We start from the raw sequence: 22,479 nt of genomic DNA, 5'->3' as shown, positions 1-22,479 counted from the left end.
TTATTCTTAGCTAAGCCTCTAAGGAGCAATCCAGTTGGAGGGTACAAGGCTGTACGTATCTCTCAGAGTTCTTCAGGTCTTTGAGGTGCTACTTGCAAGCTCCTGCCAGGCTCTGCTGCCTCGCTTCCCTCAGCCAGATCTAGGCTGCTACCCATATTTGCTTCATCACTTTCCAATCTAACTATCACTTCCTGGTCCAGGTCATGCCTTCTGTTGGCTAATTGCTAATCTGCATCTGTTTCCATCCCTAGATATAACCTGTTGCCCAATTTTAGCCTGCAAATCATTTTGAGGGAGGTGAATGCTTACTAATTAGCCAAAAAGGCTGGTTACTACACCATGAATGTTTGTTTGGTTGGTTTGTTTTGCAAGACAAGGAAACAGAAACAGTGACAGATGTTAGTAGCTTGAATGAAGTGATTATGGTTGCTCATTACCAAAGAAATGTGGTAATTTTTTCCCCAATTTTGTTCAGTGTTGAACATCTTTTTTAAAACCTGTGTATTAGTGCATTAAACTATGCTAGTAATAGATTGGCTTTGTAAAAAGCCATGTTGAAAGTGTCTTTTTAAAAAACTCCTGATCATTTCTATCAATATAGATTTCAAACACCCCATAATAAAACTGTGCACTTCATATTGACTTCCATGAAAAGATTCCAATATGCTTTATGAACATTAATTTGTTTTACCTCATATAGGTGTTGTGAGGCTAAGTATTAAAAATAAATTCACATTTAAAATAAAATGTTAGGAAAACTGTCCCATCTTCACTCACACGCTCAGTCCTGAGTTCAAAGTTCCATTTCCCCCCTTGCTTTGGATTTCAGAGTTTGCGATGTCTTCAGTTATTGTGGTGGAAACACAGACTCCTCACCCCAGGCTTGCTATGCCTGTGTCTAGTGGTCAGAGCAGATGACTTGCTGTGTGAGTTTGGGCAAATAGCTGAACCTCTCTGCATAATTTTCTGTATATGTGAAGTGAGAATGACAACTAATGGTGTAAAATTCCTTGAAATCCTCAGATGACAGATTATACATGAGTGCACCTTGTTAATAAGTGAAAGAGCAGGTAGTTTTCCAGTTTTTAATTTTAAAATGTGTTTGTAATTTTGAGATAAAGATTCATAGTCTGTTAATTATAAAGAATCTTAAGCATTCTAATGCTTTGCAGTTCACCTTTAAGAACAATGCTTTCCAAACTATAATCCGATACTTTTGTTGCATAGCTTTTGTACAGAATGAAAAATTGCTACGTGCATAGACTGCCAGTGCAGAGCTAGAGAGGCGAACTTTATTTTTCATGCATTATCAGTTCTTTAAGTAGTTACTAACTTAAACAATTAAATAATAATGTTAATCATTATAGTGCCAGTGTGTAGTATATGCTAAGTAATGCAGTCTATTTAAGCGTATGTATATTCAGTGTCCTTAGAAGTCTTGAGAATATTGAGATTTTTAAAGTATGTAGCTAGGCCCTCTACTGATCACATGGAGAATAGGAAAAAGGGAAAAGGAAAGAGTTAAGCTAAGGAAAAGGAAGAGCTAAGTATTGGTAAAATAGAAGAGAAAAAAGGTGTAAGAACAAGAGAGAAGCATTAGGAAAATAAATACGGCTATTCATTATTGTAAATAAAAATATAACCACCAGGAGAGTGATCAGAAAATGATTTAAAACTAAAATAACAGCCATAATGAAGAATTAACCTGTTCTGAAATTAATTAAAAAAAAAAACCCTACCAATAAATCTAATGGCAAAAGGTCTCAGTCCACATAAAGGTCTGTCCCCAGACAGTTTGGAGGATTAGCACTTAAGTATAGTGGTTAAAATATGTAAACAGGAAGCAGGAGTTAGAGGTTCTGTTCCCTGCTCTGCCACAGCTCTCTGTGTGACTCCGTTTTCCTGCCTGTTAAAAGCAGGGCCAGCTCCAGGCACCAGCCGAGCAGGCTCGTGCTTGGGGCGGCAGATTCTAAGGGGCGGCATTCCGCCCAATCCTTTTTTTTTTTTTTTTTGCTTCGCCGCTCCGGCCGCCCTGCAGGTTTTTGGGTTTTTTTGCTTTGCCGCTCCAGCCACCCCACAGGTTTTTTTTCTTTTTAGTTCGCCGTTCCAGCCGCCCTGTAGGGGGCAGCGGCGCGGAGGAGGGGAGCGCCCTGCTGGGAGCGGGCTGCGCACTCCATCTGCCCCAGCCGGTGCCAGGTCTGCAGCAAGCCCGGCAGCACAGCCCGCGTCCTTCCCTGCCCGCCGACCGGACAGCGCGGAGCCCTCCCGGCAGGCGGCGCGGCGGGAGGGACCGCGTGGCAAGCGCCCCACTGAAGGAAGCCCTGGCTGCCCCCCTTCTCTCTCTCTCCCCCTGCTCCCTCCCCCCGCTATCCGGGGCGCGCACTCCGCTGCCCGGGGCACGTCTGCAGCGCAGGGAGTCCCCCTGCACCCTGGCTCCGGCTGCCCGCACGGTTTTTTTTTTGGTTTTTTTTGTTTTTTTTTTTGCTTGGGGTGGCAAAAAAGCCGGAGCTGGCCCTGGTTAAAGGGTACAAATGTACTAAGCTGGCTTGCCAGGGATCTTGAGAGTGAGGCTTAGCTTATTTATGTTTGTGAAGCAGCTTAAGATCCTTGGATAGAAGAACGTCAGAGTATTTATTTTTTCAGTTTTCTCACAAAAAGAGCAAAAATTCTGAAAAAGAACAACTTTTGCTTCACTTTTCAGTGATGTTCCTTATAGCTTGTGGCATTGGTAGTGCTTTCAAAGCCAAGTTCTATAGACCGAACTAGCGCGGAAGTTTGCAGTGTTGTTGTAGCCACATTGGTCAGAGGATATTAGAGAGACAGAGTGGGTGAGGTAATATATTTTATTGGACCAACTTCTATTGGTGAGACAAACACGCTTTTGAGCTTTTCTTAAGGTCTGGGAGCAGTTTTGAGCACTGGACTGGGATCTAGAAGATAAGGGAATACATCAGCTTCCATCTATGAGATACTTTTTTCCCTGTTGACCAAATTGCAATTTTTCTGTGTGCCCCAGACAGCTGGGAGGATTTTCCCCCTTGTTTTACCTCCAAACCCTGTTTCTTCCCAGCGGCCTTATGTTTGAGCCACCAGCAAAGTAGGACTGAATGCAATTCCTTTAGGAGCCTCTCACTGTCTCACCTTAAAACTGGGCAGAAGGTTAGCAGCACCCCTTTTTCCCAACCACCCGTGTGCCTTTAATTTTTCTTTTTTTTCCCCTCTCCTTTTGGTGTTTTAGTTTTTTTGTTTTAATAATAGTTTAAAAATCTAGAACTCCCAGTCTTTTACAGTTCATGTAGTAGTGTTTTGTTTCACATTTTTTCAGGCAGCATGTGTGAGACAGAGAAGCAATATCAGGTGATTTCAGACGTTTACTCCAGAGTCTCGATGCATTTGAACTAAGTATAGGTCTATGTACTGTAAACCTTGCCAGATCTTTCAAGTTTAAAGTGTCTGCACAGGAGGTCTTTTAGGGTTAGTTAATCAATCCACTGGGGGAAGGAGCATTTCACTGAAATGCTCTGTTCTGAAGAGACTCCTGAGAGCTCTAAGTCCCTGAGTGATGCTTACGTAGCATTAAGACATCCCCTTGTCTCATTTTTGAAGATGTGGCATATGGATACATCAGGGAAGGCTGTGTGATGTTGATATGATGGTGGGGTTTTTTTTCAGGTGTTTGACTCCCATATGAATTATGCATCCACTGCATCCACTTGATCACTGACCTTGCCACCCTTCCCTTCTCCAAGCACCCACTGCCACCTTTTGTAACATCATAGGCACTGGCTCTGGTGCACAGGGTAGGTTGAAGCACAACTGCATGCCTGCTTTGGCAACTTTCCCTCCCAAGTCATCACGAAGATTAAGTGGTGTAGTGGTCGAAGACCATAATACTCACTTCCAGAGGAACTACCACCAACTTCATCACTTTCCAATCTAACTACAAAGAGTGGGTCTTTGCCTTGGCCTTCACAAATAAAAGCACATAGCACACATATCAAAACAAACATACAAGAATTTTTTTCTTCTTGGGGATTGAGGAAGGGACCACACATGACAGATGTTAGTCATATTGCTTAATGCATTGTTGCAAAGCACTCAGATACAATGGTGATGGGCCTGGTATAAAAATTTGACTAGAATAGAGGGTCTTGTTGAGTCCTCTAGACAAGGAAGAACTTCCTCCATAGTACAGGTGCAATTAAGGATGCCCATTACATTCAGGTCATTTCAGTCGATATATGTAACTAGCATCCAACTCTATACTAATTCAGAAAATTAGATAAGAGGCGAGGCTGCATTTAACAGAGAAATTAATAAAGGTAAATAGGATTTGTAAAATCTTTTAACTTTACTGATGGTCACATCTGTTCTAGCAGAACTTCTCTCATTTAGAGTCCATTACTCTTTACCCTCTCTTCCTTTCTCTTTCTCTCTCTTCTGCCCTCCCCGCCCCCCTTGTTTTATTTCCTTAGATCTAACTGGCTAAAGCCGTGCTGTGGGAGACGAGCAGCTGTGTGGCAGGTATTTTTGCTCAGTGCAAGTCTCAACAGTTTCCTGGTAGCCTGTGTAGTGTTGGTGGTGATTCTCCTGACTCTGGAACTCCTAATAGATATAAAGCTTCTCCAGTGTGAGTAGCAGGCTTTTTTAAAAAATTTGATCGAAGATAAATGATGTTTAGATTTAACTTGCTTGGGGGAGGGGGGTTGGTCATGTAAGTAGTTTAAAAGTTAGATAATGACCTTTACTGTACTGTTAATACAGTGGAACCCTGGTATAGTGAAGTCCTCCCCATCCCCCTTCCCCACAGAGCAAATTCGTTATGGGACAGATTTTCAGAGGATGCAGGTAGAATTCACCTGCAAAAATGTGCCCACACCTTGTTTACCTGCAAAAACTGCACACTCCCATTATGATAACCTTCTCCAATTTGCATACACCAGAAAACAGGGCATTTGTGCAGTCAAAAGGACACTTCTGTGATAGTTACCTAGTTGTCCATTCACATGTATGTATGCAAATAGGAGTGCATGGATTTTGCTGGTGCAGTTGGTGCTCTCTCCTTTAGTAATTTGTCCCTATAAACAGAGATTTGTTGGAACTGAAATTGCCATTTGTATCTGGCAATGCATTGAAACTATTAAGGCTTTCCTTCTACTTCACTAACATATTGTAAGACAAATAACAACAACACAAGTGAAGTTTTGTTATATCCAGGTTCACTCTACACAGGTTCCATGGTACAGGCAATTTTTAATTGTGTTGCTTTGCTTTCTGGTTGAGCTGTTCTTTCACTGTTCTCTCCCTTCATTCTTTTTTGCTCAGTCACGCAAAACTCATCTGAATGTAAGCACCAGCATCAAGTTTTCCTGGGCTAAACATTAAAGGTGCCCTTTAAAAAAGAAATTATGTAGAAATATATAGAAATAACAATAAGGGGTTTAAACACATCCACAATGGCAAAAAAAATGTACCGTTAAAGATTAAGGAACTCTAGGGTGAAATTCTTGAGCTTTGCTATTTGACTTCAGTGGTTTCAGGATTTCATCCCAGTTGATGTAGTATAATGGAATGCTGTAAAGCAGTGATTTTCAACCAGGGGTCCAGAGCCCCTGGGGGGGCCGGGAGCAGGTTTCCGGGGCTCCGCCAGTGTTAGACTTGCTGGGGCCCAGGGCAGAGAGCCAAAGTCCCACTGCATGGGGCTGAAGCATGGGGCCCTGAGACCCGCCACCTGGGGCTGAAGCAGAAGCCTGAGCAACTTAGCTTCACGGTGCCCTCTGTTGCATGGGACCCTGGGCAATTGCTCTGCTTGCTATCCTTTAACGCCGGTCCTGGCAGAAACCAGTTATTGTGACACAGGTGGGCCATGGAGTTTTTATAACATGTTTGGGGGGGGGAGGGGCTCAGAAAGAAAAAGGTTGAGAACCCCTACTGTAAAGGTAATATTAAGGGAGCCACTAGTTAGGAGCAGCCTGAGTTGTTATTTTATTTTATACGCTCTGTAAGAAGGAATGCTGACTGGGCCTTCTCCTACACTCTACCTGTATTTGATCTGGTCCCCTTATACCTCTCTATATGCACACCTCAAACACTTATATGAAAACACCCCTTCCAGCCTCAGACAACCCCATCAGCTATTTGTGAGGCTCTGCTGTCCTTGCTAACCAAACTCCTCTGTGAACAGGGAAGTCAGGAGGCAGCACCAAAATGCAGTCTTCTAAGTATTGCGGGTTATTGGTTATGAGATTCAATCTTTAGAGCTGAACTAAGAGAGGATCACAGACAAATTCAGTGATGGCACTTTGATAGGTGAGGTGCATATGCCTAAAGTTGCCACTGCTAGTAAAGCTAATGGTTGAATCCTAAACATTGGATTTATTTGCTTTTGTGGGTTTGTCTTAGACTTCTAACACTATTTTGGAGGGATCGCCTGCATTCTTTACCATTTGCTCCCCCATCAATACTCCTCTCTGAGGAGTACTGCATGTTACATCCTTCAGAGCCCACCAACCTCTACCCTACACATCAGCCAGAGAGGTTTGTGCCAGGCAAACAGATGGTACTTGGCTGACCATTTTGTCTCTGCACTACTCTCTACTTTTGCTGGCCCTGGGCATAACAGACTGCTGCATGGCAATGCATTGCATTGACACTAAACCGTCAACACACCACGCTTCTCATTATTTCATGTAGCTTTTGTTACATTAAATTCTTTCAGTTTTGTTCTTTAACCACTTATGGAATATATGGGAGGAGTTAACATAAATACTATAGTTCTGTGAAACGAAGACTGTACTTTTAACTTAATCTTTCAAAAGCCATTAGTGTGCAATTATGTTCTTTAAAAATGTAATTGTAGCATATAATGATTCCCTGTAGTATATGAAAGCAACATATACAAGTGTATTAAGGATATGCTATGGTAGATCACTGCCAATTTTGTTTCTAATAAAAGCCATTAATCCACATTATAGACTGCAGTCACCAAGGAAATCTGTTTTTAATGAGTGTTTTTAATGGTTTTGAATTACATGTGCAAAAATATTGTACAAAAAATCAGGCTTCTATGATTGCTAAAATCCCAGGGCAAAATTCTCCTCTCAGATTCTTAGTGCCGATTTCAGTTGCACTCTGCACTTGTTCAGTGGGCACAACTCCTTGTTGTCATCAATGGAAATTGTATCTGCAAAAGTGCAGATTATGCAAATGAGAAATTAATAGACATTGAGTTAATTTAGCATGAAGCATATTTTATATGACAAACTCTATGTACATTAACTAAATAATCTCTTATTACCCTAGTAATGTACGGAAGTATTGTTATCCATATTTTGTGGATGGAGAAATGAAGGTAGATTAAGTCACTTGTCCAGGGTCTGAGAGAAGTGGTTCATTAGCAGAGCCATGATTAGAATTCTTTAGTTTTTGGCTCCTCGTCATCTCTAGACCATGCACCTCCATCTCTTTGCCAAACCACTTCCTATAGTGGTGGGAGTGACTTACTACTGCCCTTTTCCTGCGATTGGATACATATAGGCACATCTGTATACCTGCATGAAGTCCTATTGAAATCAGTGGGGCTCCACACAGGTGCAAGAATCCACCTGCGTGTATCTGCTTACTGGATCTGGGCATATGTAAGTACTTGTATAGCTGTACAAGGAACTGAATATAAAGATGAAACCATGCCTTAGTGGGAATTTGTTTGGCCTTATTTGTTGTAAAGGTTTGATCATTTCACAGTGTTAAAACAACAATATGACAGCCCAGAAGAGAATTGCAGCATGTTTGAAAATGATTTTTAATGATTTTTAGAGGTACTTAATTTCTACAATTCCCTTCATAGATACTGGAACTAGGGGTGCTGAGGCTGCGGCTGCACCCCCTGGCTTGAAGTGGTTTCAGTTATATACAGGGTTTACAGTTTAGTTCAATGGCTCTTAGCACCACCACTATAAAAATTGTTCCAGCACCCCGTCTCCCTTTTGAGATCAGTGGGAGCTGCAGGTACTGAAAACCTACCCAAAAAAAAAAAAAAGTAAAGTCATAGCCTTTGTCTAGTTTTTTTGTTTGTTTGATTTTTCTTCTTTTCTTTAAGAATGTTAATTTTTTTTAAAAAGTTTACAAACCCAAGAAATTCAGAGGTAAGGCTGCACTTCTACAACAAGCCAGATTCACACAAATAGTAGCCTGTGACTCTGTTCCACTCGTTTGGACAATGTAGTGTTCTCATATTGTTTCTGAAACAATAATGTTGTTTCTACAGTTCAGTGTGAGGAAGTCTGTATGTTCAGTTGGATGTCTTTAAGGAAGAGAAGGCAATTGAGAGTGGTGGAATGTCGACTCGGTTTATGGGACATTGATTCAGCTCTTGTTCAGGAACTTCTTGCCTGGAAGGTTATTTGAAACTGTTTACTGTTGATACCACTCGGGCACTTTAATTGTGACACCATCCTGCAGTATATCCAGCAGTCTTTGCTGCACATATTGCAGTATGAGAAATCCATTTCTCCCCACCCCAAATTCCCATATGTTATACCTTGCTTGCACACTAGGGGGCAGTTGGAGGACTGCATGTCAATGGATTGCTATTAGAATGTCTCCCCACAAATGGATTTCCCCCCATTTCCCAGCCTTGCCCTATTGTTTAAGCAGCGTGTCGGTGAAATTGTGGTATTGTCTGCTTATTTCTTTTTTATTACTCAGTAATTGTGTATCTGCTGAAATTCAGTGATACCATACATGGCAATTTCTACTGACCCCCTATTACCATATCTTAAGGAATATCAGTGGCAACTAAATTGATGTTATTCCTTGAATCCTAATCCCCCTCCCCTCCCATTATTCTGCTACAACCTGGCATCTTCATGCACACAAAGATGCCCAAAACACTTTTCTGTTGTGCAGTAACTCAACCTATCTTCTCAAGCAGTTTTGATCCTTTGTAGACAAGCTCCTAGGACCTGGGCAGCACACAGGGTTTGGGGGGAGAATTTCTTGTCTCCTTCGCGTTTTTTTATGAGACTGCAGGAATATGAACTTTGATACATGTACTGAACACGTCCTTTCAGTGTTCTGCTTTGCTATGTGAACAAAGCTCTCCTCATCCTGGACACCCACCATGTGCAGATAGCCTTGCAGCTGAACTTGTCCAGAAAGTCCTCCATGTCTCAAAGGTACATTAACCCTTTATAGACAACCCAGGCCTGAATCTTTCTGGCATGGTAATACAGTGGTCCTCAGTGGGGTAACACAAAGACAAACTTGGCAGTTTGACAGCTATATGCTTACTAAAATATATTGTATGAAATGGTGTCATTCCTGTAATACATTTTTCTTTATTTTGAACCTCCATTGACAGCATTTTATCAATGGGGTCTGTACATTTGTTAATACAGTTTAGAGTTAAATGTGTTCATAGTATGTGTATTCTCCTGCTAGCAATTCATCTTTATTAGGTGGTTTGATGTCAGATGATATTTCACATTTTTCTGATCCACCTCAATTGGATTCATGTGCAGGGATCAAATATTGTTAAAAGGTACATTAGTTCTTCAAGGTATTTCTAATACTGGTCTCAGTGCAGGTGTCCATTTTGGTTTTGTAGAATCAAACTAACTGTGAGTGGGGCAGAGTTCTTCTGTGAAAGCTGTGGCCAATATGTTCCATAGTTAGACACCTGAATAAGCGATCACTTCCGAAAATCAGGCCACTTACTTAGGTGCCTAATATGGATAAAGGAATCTAAGTTTATGCATCTGTTCTTGAAAAACTTGGTCCAAACAATTATTGGTCTTCCAGAATAAATAAAAATATTTAAAAAAAATATTTAAAGAAATAATGAGTAATTCTTTTTGTTAGTTTATAGAATTTTACTATTAAGTTTTCAGTTGCACAGAATTTAGTCTCATCTCCTAGTAAAGCCAATGGGACTTGTGCCCCTATGTCCTGGAACAATGACAATACAGGGTATTGCGCACCAAAGATTTCATTCTGTAGCAGCTCCACACATAGGACAGATGCAGAATCTGACCTGCAGTGTCATTCCTGTGTTCCTTTTTTCCTACAGGGCTTCAAACTGGGCTGACATCTTTTGATAGAATTGTGATTGATCTCCATCCCAAGCAGCCCACTGCCCCAACCAGGACGTGGGTGGTCTGACCTAGTCGTCAGAACAGAAGTCAGGCTGGGTCAGATACCAGGAGGTCAGAGGGCAAACTGGGAGTCAGGAGGCAGGGTCAGGTTACCAGGAGATCAGGCAGTAGGACCTGGTATTGCAGAAGATGCAGTCCTAAGCAAGGGAAACCCAGTTGCATGGACAATTTCCTGTTCCTGCAATTAGTTTAAATAGAAACTGAGGACCAGTCAGGACCCCCAACATTCCACCAATTAGATCCCAGGATAGGAGTCTTCTGTCAGAGTTCAGCTTCTATTCTGACAGCAGTTAGCAGATCACTGGTTGGTGGGTTGGAACTTATTAGCACCTAAGCGCCCAATGGACCAGGGTTCAAGACACCCACTGATTCCAAAGCCACTACTAGAGAAAGGGAATGGAGGGTCTCCACAATCACCAAGAAGAACTGGCTGAGAGGAGAGTGGCACAAAAGCCCTTTCCTACGGAGTATTTTTCCTTTCTCAGATTGTCTTGGAGTAGCCTAGTCCCACACTGCCTATTCCAACTCCTAGCTTTGTTTTTCAGAGGCTCCAACTGCATGTTTCACTACTGGAGTGACTTGCAGTCTCCTATCTGCAGGTGGCTTACCACAAAGGTGACCCACTTTCAAAACAGAAAACTGGGATGAACCCATTCATTCCTTAGCCTCTCTCCTGAGACTTCCAGTTAGTGTAGGTTTTAGTGGTGTTGGCAACTGTGAACAGTGTCACCTGGGAACAATGAGTGAGATCACCTACTGATTTTACGTAAGGCACTGAACAGCCATCAGATAACAACTTTATGGTCATTGCTAACCTGAATTGATTTGAATGAGCAACTTAAGAGGGTAAAGCTCCATGTCCCATTGCATCTAGAATCTTTGTTACATTTTCATTATAGTGTTTCAGATTAAATGCTTCTCCTAAATATAAGTGGCGATGGTACTAGTCACCATTATATATAAGTTGCTACCTGGTACTAAAATTATGCTTCATTATATTGTGTTAATTACAGTTTCAAGTGCATCACAGTTTGCAGGAATTATTCACTGGATCAGCCTAGTCATCCTGTCTGTGTTCTTTTCAGAGGTATGTATAATGCATGGTGAAATGCAATTGATTTGGATGCAGGGCCCAGTCCTGCTCCCACTGATGTCAGTGGGAATTTTGACACTAGGAACAGGAGCAGGCACATGGTGTGTTTTAAAAAAGAAAATAAGTCCGCTTTTGCCATTCATATTTGGAAAACCAAAAGATCTTGTTTGTATTGACAGTCATTCTCTTTATTAAAGATAATTAGAATGGACCAGGAAAAATGGAAGAATGTTACCATACAAATATAAGAGCAAAATTGTGAGGAGAGATAATTATATCTGTATCATCTCAAATCAGTCCCTTTAAATGATGGGAAATGGACCTGGTTCTGAAGTTCTTACTCCAGGAAAGTTCTCATTGGCCTCAATAGGAATCTTGCTGGAGTAAGAAATCCAAGACTTCATCTTATACAAAGCTTGGTTCTGAATAAGAATGAATCATCTCCTTTCATAACTTACTTAAGCAGCTCTCTCTGTTTTTTCTAAATATTTTCCTTACATCTATATTACTGCTGTATAAGAAAGTAATTAAATACAGCAAATTAGATACAAAGTAAGAATGAACAATGGTGAATTTCTGTGCAAATGTGTATTGGTACCATAACTGAATACATTCATTCATTGGAAAAGCCCATATTGATAATACAATAAATGACTAAATTGAAATAACTGACTATAGTTTGCAACTTTATTCCAAAAAATGTCATTTGTGCTGAAATATTAACAATATATCTAAAGTGCTTCCAAAACAGCAATTTGGATTATTCCTCCAGGACATGCTACGCATATTGTTACAAAAATCCTGTTACGTGGTTGTGTGTTTTTAAATTATACCAACATCCATGCCATGCCAGAAGACTCCCTGGAATACCTACATACCTGAAGAATATTTTTCTAGTTTCGCTAGGGGAAAGGATTTGCATCCAAATAAAACAGAAGTTAGAGGCTGCACCTAAGAGTTCAGTTTAGCTTAAGGTTATGAGTATTCGCCTTAGAAGAAGCAGGAGCCTTGATAGTTATAGCTGATGCTGGAAACCACTCTTTTGGACATATAGTTAGTTATATTACACAGCCATTTATTTCTATGGTTCTATTAATGGATTTAAAAAATCATACCAAATTTAAGCAATGAATACACACAACCCTAAACCGTATACTTTTGCTCCCAACCTCCAAATCCCGAGTCCGAACCTTTCCTACTTATTATGGTTCATAAATAAATAAATATTAAGATAAACTTATTTTGAATATGATAGGCAAAGTTGTTTGGCTACCCTCCATCCCCATTTTGTGTCTGTATTCTATTTTTTCTTCTCTCTGTGTTTAGGACAATATGGGTATTGGGAGTGAATCTCCCTTCACTGCATTTAGTACCCCTTGTTCTAATTCTGTTAGCACCCACTTTGCAGTTTGCTTCCGTCTTTCCAAAGTGATTAATTTCATTCACCCGTTTGACCGTAGTTTGAATTTACATTTAAAAAAATCCACCAATAAAGATATAAAATAGCCATATGAGGAGCACAACGCAGCTAGGATTTTTGGAGTTTGGTTCATCAATCAAGCCTTTGGAAACTTTTAAGAGTCATAGACTGGGCTAATAATAGCTGCAAACATCATGTACTTCACCACTGTGACAGAATCAGCTCCACAGACCACCTGAAAGCACTTTGCAAACCATAGATTGAGAACCACTGAGGAAGGGGAAGAGTGAATTTTTCACCTTTGCTGCTGCTATTGTTTTGCTGGAGATAGTTTTCTACAACATTGGATTAACAGAGCAGCAACAATTCTGTTTACATTGTGATGATTGTCATCAAAATAGAATAGAGAAACTTATTTTTCTCCTCTAAAATATTGTCCAATGCTCCAGAAATTGCAGGCCCTGAAAAAGGCAGAGGATCTCTTACAGCATTTTCATTACATTTATTTATTTCCTGTTCCTGATGTAACAGATTTGTCTTTGTTTGTGGTGGGTAGGAAAGAATTTTGCTCTGTGTTTCAGTGAGACTTTTACAATCATTCACTGTTCAGACCAGGCTGGGCAGAAAGATAGTATAATGATTTCACAAAGAGGGTAGGGCTTTTCGTTTGATTGATCAAACCTTATCAGATGCCTGTTGAATATGATTGATCACTTATAATACTATTTTCCCCAAAGCACACAAAGGCACTTGTGCTCAAAATTTGGAAAATTGTGATTGATAGAAATCTTTGGTTAAAATGGATAACGTTTGCAACTTTAACTATAGTAGGTGCTATTAACACCCATTTTAATGTCTCATTACAGTTAAATAAGAGCTGGCTTTCTGCTTGATTGAAATGTAGTGGACAAATGTGGCAGGTACTTGTAGCTGCTAACAATATTAAGTTGCTACTCCTCCAGCATTTTCCTTCTATCTTTACACTTGTGCTATAGCCACAAGTCTTAACCTGAATTTACTGCATTGTGTTAATTTTATATTCTCCTAATGTTAGTCTCCGAAGACTTTCCAACATATCACAATATCTTTTTTCAGTAACATGCATATAACTTTTTGCAAATGCTCAAATTAGATTTACTGGTTGTGATGCTTTGCCTGTTAGTCTCTGTTTACATATGTCAAGCCCGTACACCAAACAATACCCAGATGTTAAGACAGAAGAGGAGATAGAATGTCAGAGGGATAAAAAACAAATGCAGCAGTCAAGGCTAATTCAGGATTGCACCGTATCAAGAAGGTAAAACCAGCCCTGAGAAAAGGATGAGAAAAGGCAAACAGAGAACTTGGCATTGACTTTGGTAAGTGGCGTGGGGTCTGAATATATTTTAATAATCTTATGACATTGGTATTAGGGCCAGATTCTGCAGCCCTCACTCACTCCAGTTGTTCCATTGAAGATACTGGGACTATTCATGTGAGAGAGGCCTGCGGGTGTGGGCTTTTTTAGCCTGTAGTACTCTGCTGTTGCATTGCTTTATATAGGCCCAATTCAGCACAGCACTTAAGCACTCTACTGACTTTAGTCACAGGAGTAGTCCCATTGAGGTCAACAGGACTCTTCCCATGGTTAAAATTAAGTACACACTGAATCAGGGTCTTTTTTCCCCCCAAAGGTTTTGGAATGGGAAAGCATTCAGCAGGCTTTGGGGTTCCAATAGTTAAGGTGTTAATTGTCTGGGTTTTTTAAGTTTGAGTTAAAATGTATTAATTGACTTGTCGCATTAAGAAGAGAAAGAAGACAAAATGAAACATATCACTCAAATTACATATAAACAAAAAATATTCATTGTAGTCTCTCATACTTGTATTCTTCCTTTATAACAATCTCTAGGAAGATTTAAACATCTTAGGGGAGAGTCCTACAGAATTTAATTAGAATTAAGCCAATATGGTTCTGTAGACGTTACTGGGGAAAAAAACTATAGAATTTAATAGAAAATAATATCCTTTCTGTATGTTTTTTCTAAAGAATCCTATAGTAGTAATATAATTCTCTATTAAATTCTGTAGCATGTTTCAAGCAACCTACCAGTATAGAAAGATTAGAATTTAATAGAAAAGTATATGATTCTTCCATAATGAACTGGAACTTTACCTTTCTGAATGTTTTCCTCCATTCCCTATGCATACTAGTTTTATTATCGTAGGGTTCCTTAAGTGTGCTGGATTGTTGGCCATGTATGTGTATTGGGGGAGTTGTTAAGAAGAATTGATATTGACAGCATTTGGTTTTGGGAACAGGTGGTGCAGAGGAAAACCTAGAAAAAATTACATGGATTTTATAAACGGATATAAAAAAATCAGTTAAACTTCGGCTGTGGAGTCTTTGATAGAGTCCAGAAGTTTAACTTCTAATGTTTTGTTAATCTAGCTCTGCTCAGCCATCCAACTTTGTAGCTTACACAACAAGGTGGATTCAGGAGAGCATAGAATTTTATGGAGGGATGGGACTTTAGCACAAAGCCTTCCTAAAATTTCATCCCTCTTATCTCAGCCCCTTTTTCTCAAGAACGTTTCTGATCCAAGCAGTGTGCTATACTGGTGCTACAGCTGGACTCTCTTCAGGCTTCATTTCTTGCTGCTGATGAGATCCCTGCACCTTCTACACCATGCACCAGGGATGTAGATAAAACCCCTAGTCCAAACGTGACCAGAAGGAACTTCTGATGTAGGAAAGCCAAAGACTAAGTTTGTATCAAATTCATATTTGCCTCATGGTAGCGTGCTGTGCAGCAAATAGGTCACTGAGCCATATCCGTAAAACACTTCTGAATCTAGAATTCTGGGTTTAGAATCCATTTTCATTCTCAATGACTATATTCTAAGGACAAATTTGGTACAATACATGTTACAGGAATGTTTGTCTGAATGCACCTGTAGAATTTAGATACTATGTAATATAGTACCAAAAAAAATTAATGGTTGCTAGTGTTAGAGAATTTAGGTGTTTATGCTTGCAATCTTGGTGTCACTCTGCTATTGCAGTTAAGTATTATTAATTATTGTGGATATATTGTACAGTAGAACCACAACAATTATAATGCAGAGCACGTGGAAAATATTTTGTACTAGTTTAATAATGTGTGAGATGTAGTCAACTGTTACCCTTTTCTTTCTTTTTCCTTGTAGAAGTTTGACTGAGGAGAAGCTGAATGAGACAATACCCATGTGTTAGAACCCTGAGTGTCAGGTTAAAGATGATAACATGTTCCTGCTTCTCCAGTGGTATGGGAATGGTAGGTACTAATAATTGGGGAAGCACTTCTAAGAACTGTCAGCCCATAAAAAGGTAAATTAGAACACTTCTAAACAGTGTTTGAAATGAGTAATTTGTGGGATGACCTGGGTTGCAGGAGATAAAACTCTCATAGATGAGTACAAGGTATTCTTCTTGGGGAAGGTTTACTCCAGGTATTTTGAGTAATCTGGTGCATTGCAAAACAAAAGTTTGCTTTTCAGAGTAATTATGCCAGCAAACAATAAATGCTGCGGCGTGTGGGAGGGGACAGGGAGAGCTACACCAGGGATTGGAAAGATTGTCCTTTCCCCCACACTCCCCTGTCTTCCATTTTCCCCTTTCAGGACAAACAGTACTGCTGAGCTAAACATAGTACTCTCCTTTACCTAAACCTAATGGGCCAAATACACCCCTTTACTCATTCTTTTGGTTTCTTTACTCTAGGGATTAATATGACCCAGTGAGTCACAGAATAATAAATTGTATATTAACCGTGCAAGGAATAAAGTATGTAATAAAAGTATTGAGTGTACATTCAAGGTAGGCTAACTCATGCAAATTGTGGGAATTCCCAGGGCTGGCTCAGCAAAGACCTTGGCCAAGTTTCCCTACCAAATTAGATAGAAAAACTGTAGTACCACTGCAGAGAGCTAATTCTCTTTACTTGACAATAGTAGGCCACATTATTAAGGGGACACTATCAACTACTACATTTCTGTCTGAAAACTGTGTAATTTTTTTTAGTAACACCTAAGATTACTGTAATGAAAATAATTTACTAAAAATATTTTTCCTGGTTTTCTTTGTGCATTTAATAACACTTTTTGTGTAATCAGTTATTCAGTTTCTCTCTTGATGAAAAGACATTTACAAACATCAGAGGTAAAAACATTTGTAAAGTTTTGGGATTTTTAATGATTTTTTTATAATAAATTCAGGGTGTTCTATTTAAAAGATGCTGTATCACAAACTGAATATCTTATACATTTTTCAATTTTAAATAATTCAAGTTGACACTGCCCCTTTAAGCCAAAAGGTAATATGTACAAGTGTACTAGATGCTTGTATTCAAGTTTACACATCAAAATTGCAATGTAGCATGACAGCTGCATTGTTAAACAGAACATCTACAGGTACACATTTACTATAATGATAGAAAATGTCTATACATAAATAACAGAATAACACCGCTTCTCATTTTTGCCTTTTTCTTACAGAAACCAGTTTAAGTGGCATTGTATCATATTGCTAGAGTTCATGCTTAAACTTTGGTAAATATTATAATCACAATTCAGTTTTAATTCATTTACATTTTCATTGTGCAAATAAGATGTTCTAATCATTATTCTCCTTTGTCTTTCAGATCCTGCCACAGATTCTGTTTTTAAATGCACTGTACAAATATATCACATTAAATATATTTTTGTTTGCCCAAGAAATACGTTTGATTGTTTGGGGGGGGGGGGGGGAATTAATATGTTATTTGTAAGTAACACCAACATTTTTTTATTCCAGTATTTTTCTATTTATCATTAACTTGACAGGTTCAAAATACTATATATGGAAATTTGTCTAATGAAGCTCTTTTGAGTGTAGAAGTTCTTAAAAACAACTATGGAAGCGTGTTGCCAACATGTGTTCTCTGTAAAGGCCAGGGGTTAGTGAGAGAGGGTGATATTAGCTTGGAATTACATTCATAAGCATTGGCTGATGTGTACCAAGAACACTGCAGGTGTATCTTGGGATACACACAGTGTTTAAGACACATTAACCATGCCCTCCTACCTATATCTCCACAGAGCAGAAAATGAAAGCATGATTAAAAAGACCTCTGTACAATTTTTTAAATTAACATGTTAATGAATGTTCTGTTGATGAAAGGTGCAGCCCTGAAGACTGAAGACATCTGTCCACAGAACAAGCAGCTGTCAGGCTTGTTTACAGGAGCCGTCCCATGTGTCTGTATTCCGTTCTGGAGACTCTGCCTCTAGGTTGAGAGGCTGGTGCAGACTTCATGGTTGCTGATTGTGAGGGTGGTTTTCCCTGAGGTGGATACCTGTCATCTAGAAACTGGACCGAGACCCACCAGTTCATTCCACATACACCACGAAACAGCGGTCAAATAATTATTTTCAGTCATTGCTGACTTGCACTGATTCACACCAGCAAAATAGAGGTTAAAAGCCTTTGTTACTGGTTACCCCGTAAAATGAGCTAGCCAGACCCCTTAAAATGACAGTATTGCAGCCTGATTAAAACATTGCGGAGAGGACTTAAAGAAGCAGCTACATTATGTGGGGAAATGTTATGCCCCCTAAATAGAGAGTTTCAGACAACCTATATTCAGAGTTGTGAGCTAAAGAGTTATGCTGTTTATTCTCTTTGTAGTGGATATACCTTATTATTCCAAAGATAAAATGTCTTTGTGCATTCTCTGTCCATGGCAAAAATAAGTGCATTTCATAAGCAGTTTCTGAGTATATGCTAACTATTTAGCAGTCCTCCAATTGCTCATTGACTTAGCATTTCACAAATACTTTCTAAGCATAGGACAAAATGGGCCAAACTCATCCCTCATGTCGCTCCATTGAAGTCAATGGAGTGGCAACAGGGAAGAATGTGTCCCAAGATTTAAATGAAGGAATGTTTCCTTTTAAATTTCCTGTTAACAGCCTGCTGCAGAATTTACTTTGTCTGGCTTTTAGCTTACTTGCTGAAACCTTCTTTGCAAATTCTTGATCAGAAGCTCAGCAGATTTTTACAGGAAAAACAAATCTTCCATTATAGACATGCCTTCCAGGATTTGATTCTGTTTCTGGAAAGGAGCTGGTAGGGTCAGGGCTTTTTAATATGATTTTTTAGTTTTTCAAATCCTTGTTTTTTTGGAGCAAGGACTGAGAATTCTGACACTTATAGGAATGTCAACCAATGTGTGTTTTCAATGGGAATGCTGTGTAATGAAAATGCTGTAAGTGTAGGACTATTCAGATGTCCTAAGGGCCTGATCTTGAGATTTGCTGAGCACCTGCAACTCCAGTTGACTTCAGCTCAGGATTTGAATTGACTCCCGTGTTCATGCTCCCACATAATATTGGTGAGTATGGAATTGTTAGAGGAGCTATTCCTTAGCTGGAACCTTAAAATGTTATGAAGTTCTTTCTGCCAATTGAACAGTTGCAGTCTTGCCCCACAGGCAGCTGTGTAACAAGTTAATGTATTGACCCCTGTGAATGCTTTATCAGTTTGCTAAATTTGTTAATCATTTTGGGATCCTTCAGATGAAAAGGTATTTTATATATGTAAGTTTATCAGCAGCAGCATTGGTTCCTGATGGCGGTTCAAGGACCCACAACACTTCTCAAAGGGGAAAAGGGTAATCGCACTAATTATCCTGACTGGCATACCCCTTCTCAGTAAAACAGACTCAGATGTCCAATGCTGTGTGTGAGCTATTTTTAAGTGCACATTAGCTGATCCATTTGCCTGTGTAGTCACTGAACTACTGGTATTGTTCTTTTAAAAACTCTGGGCTTGATTCTGCAGTGCCTTGCAGCCAGTGTAGTCATTTATATCTGTGTAAAGTGAGTATAAAAGGCTACCCATCTGATTTGGAGCAGTTTCAACTCACTTTGTTCAGGTGAAAACGGCTACAGAAAGTGCAAGGCAGTGGATAATCAGGCTCTTGCATATGAACAGTGTTATTTGGAAGAACCCAATGCTATTCTGTGTCTATGTTACAGTTATTGTGTTCAGAGTCTGGTAGCAGCATAAACCCAGAGTTTTTGTTTTTTTTTTTTTTTTTTTTTTTTTTTTTTGAATTAATTTTATTTTTGTTTTTTTCCAAGTTTTTTTTTTTTTTTTTTTTTTTTATATTCGTATTTGGAATGAATAGAAGATATGTATATTCACAGCCATTTTCATTCTTTTTTCCTGCAAAATTCTGACTCCTTTCCTGGCCTGGGCACCTCTCTCACATATCTACCAAGCTCTCTGATTAATTATATTTTTAGAGAGGCAGAATAATATTTTGGTGTATTTTACAAGCCACGCATCTATGTTTTAATCCTCCTCTTGCATGTAAAGTACATTTTAATCTGAGTTCTGCACTGCCACAGGCAGAATGGCGCCCTAACTTTTGTGTGAGTGAAATTACACTAATTTTTAATTTTAATTTGATCTTTTAAAAACACCAACATGAGAAAAAATGTGAAAGATGCTGTTGGAATTTTCATAGGAATTTATCACTGTTTCATGGTATGTTCAGTTATTATTCCTCTTTTCTAGCTAAATACACTAACCTTACGCTGTTTGCTTAATAGCAAAAGTGGGTGCAGACATTTTCGTCCCTGCACTCTGACTCTCTGGGACTTTAAAATGAGAAAATGCTCCTTTGCTGTGAAGAGAGAGAAAAGCAGCCCAGGAGCATGTAGGGGTTAATTGTCTTATTAATTCAAGGAGATTTCTGAATGAGTGTCATGCAAATTATAATAAATTGCTGTCTTTTTCTTAATATTTCTTGTTAGACTATTTTGAGAATTGTGGTTCTCGGTATATGGGATTATATTGAAAACAAAATAGAGGTAAGTAAAAGTACCACAACCAACACTGTTTGTATTTCAGCATGGCAAAGTAAGAATAATTAACTATTTCTGCAGTTTACTTTAGCTATAGGAATTGATGCATTTACACTCTCAGAGATTTATGCATGTTACTCCCTGCACACAAAGGTGAAATTAGATGCAAATCAAAACACTGTCCACAGTGGGAAGTATCAGACCGATGCTGGTTAGAACAGTGTTTTAAACACATTAGTTTCTATCACACTTTTAGTGTGATTTTGCTGACTGGTGTGGACAAGAATTTCTTTTTGAGAACCGTGTGAGTCAAACTGTGATTATATAATCCCTGGTGACATTATAATGATAACAGAGTCTGAGGATCTGGTTAACAATATGATTGAGTGTTGTAGTGTAGATGAGGCCTAACCATGTTTCCATAATCAAGTTAAAACTAGAGCTGGTAGGAAAATTTTCATCAAAAAGAGTTTTTGTTAGAAAATGCTGCTTTAACAACACCAAACATTTTCACTAAATCATATATATTTCAACAAATATTCATTTATGGAAAAAACTTCAAAAATGTTGAAACGTCACATTTTAATATGTTCAGAACTAAAACTTTAGATTTTTGTTGTTGTTTCAAAAAGACTTTTTGTTTAAAAAAAAAATTATTTGGCTTTTCCTCCCAATCCAGGGTGGAAAAAAAAATCAAAATCTCAAAATTTCCATGGGGGAGAAAATCAGTTTTCCAACTGGTTCTAGTAAAAACTCTGAAAGTCCAAGTATATAGCCCATTTATGGGGACATTAAGTATCGTCTGCAATACAGTTTTTAACTGTGTTGCTAATCCACTCCCCAGACTTGATTCTGGCTGTAGTATAGACAAGGCATAGACTAATCCCCCACCATACAAATAATCTGTCACATAGTTTTATAACAGACAACAAACTCCTGTCCATACTTGTCAAGGAGACCATGGCTGGAACCTGCTAGCAATAATTGTGTTCAGGTGTGTTTGTAGCTATTATGGTTCTGACCAAGAGTAGATAAGGCCTTAATGTACATAACTAACAAAATGATAATTGCTTAAGAATTTACACAGCTAAAGTGCAACAGTAGTTAGTGTACATTATAATTTCAGTAATTGGTAGGATTGCTGTGATAGAAACAGGGATTAAATGGAACGTAGAGATAATAAACTAAATGCTGTGCAGGAGAGGACAGGAAATTTGGTTTTCATTACATATAAAGCCACATTTAGAAGTGTGCAAATCTTCCATAACTAAACCTCAAACCATTTATCTGGCTTGCATATTCCAAGTGAGACATACAGTATGGGTTGGAAGCCAGGTGGTACTTGATGTTATCCAGCAAAACATCAGTTTCAACAATGTTATATTCTAGCATCCTCCAGATGGTGCCAGTGAGGATTATGACTTGTTATTTGCGTCTTTCCAGTGGATTGTGTTTATGTTCAGTTCTTGATGCATGTTGCTTATAGTAGGGTACGTCCTGTTTCCCTGTGCAAACCATGAGTAAATGGGTCTTACACTGGGACTTTTCACAGGGGCTGGGGGGCACAGAATTCTGCCTTATGCCTTTCCAGGATGTGGTGGGCCAGCCAAAGCATTATTATTAGCATTGCCCTCAATTCCATTTTCTCTGCTTTGCTAATGATCCCAGCCTTGACATGCCATTTGTCCACTTCTCCCACAAACCTTTCCATGCCTTCTCCCACATTGCCTCCCACACATGGAATTGCCCTTCCTGAGCTGATTCCCTGTGGCCACTAACCTCTCCTTATTCAGATCTCTCCTGAAGATCCACATTTGCCAGGACACCTACAGGAAGTTAGCCACCTAATAATCACAGTCATGGAGTCCTTGGGGATAGTCTTTATATCTCTGACAAACACAGAACACCCCAGCATTGAATTACTAGGATGTGGTCAAGTG

At 39.2% G+C, this 22,479-nt stretch overlaps 1 protein-coding gene across 3 annotated transcripts in view; it reads left to right on the top strand.

The window, feature by feature from the left end:
• The window catches only part of TMEM266 (transmembrane protein 266), a 119,290-nt gene that overhangs the window by 51,143 nt on the left and 45,668 nt on the right, over positions 1-22,479 (top strand). The window contains exons 5-7 of one of the 3 annotated variants that reach the window (XM_024205407.3): positions 4,476-4,630; positions 11,168-11,241; positions 20,489-20,545. In XM_024205407.3, coding sequence (XP_024061175.1) covers positions 4,476-4,630; positions 11,168-11,241; positions 20,489-20,545 — 286 coding nt within the window. Of the gene's footprint in view, positions 1-4,475; positions 4,631-11,167; positions 11,242-20,488; positions 20,546-22,479 lie in introns of those variants that run through there. The other 2 variants (XM_024205410.2, XM_024205409.2) reach the window with 2 other exon arrangements.

Source organism: Terrapene carolina, unplaced genomic scaffold (genome assembly GCF_002925995.2).
Source record: "Terrapene carolina triunguis isolate 2854851 unplaced genomic scaffold, T_m_triunguis-2.0 Scaffold67, whole genome shotgun sequence".
Classification (NCBI taxonomy): domain Eukaryota; kingdom Metazoa; phylum Chordata; order Testudines; family Emydidae; genus Terrapene; species Terrapene triunguis.
Note: the sequence above shows the minus strand (reverse complement) of the source record. Positions and strands in the feature narration are given on the sequence as shown.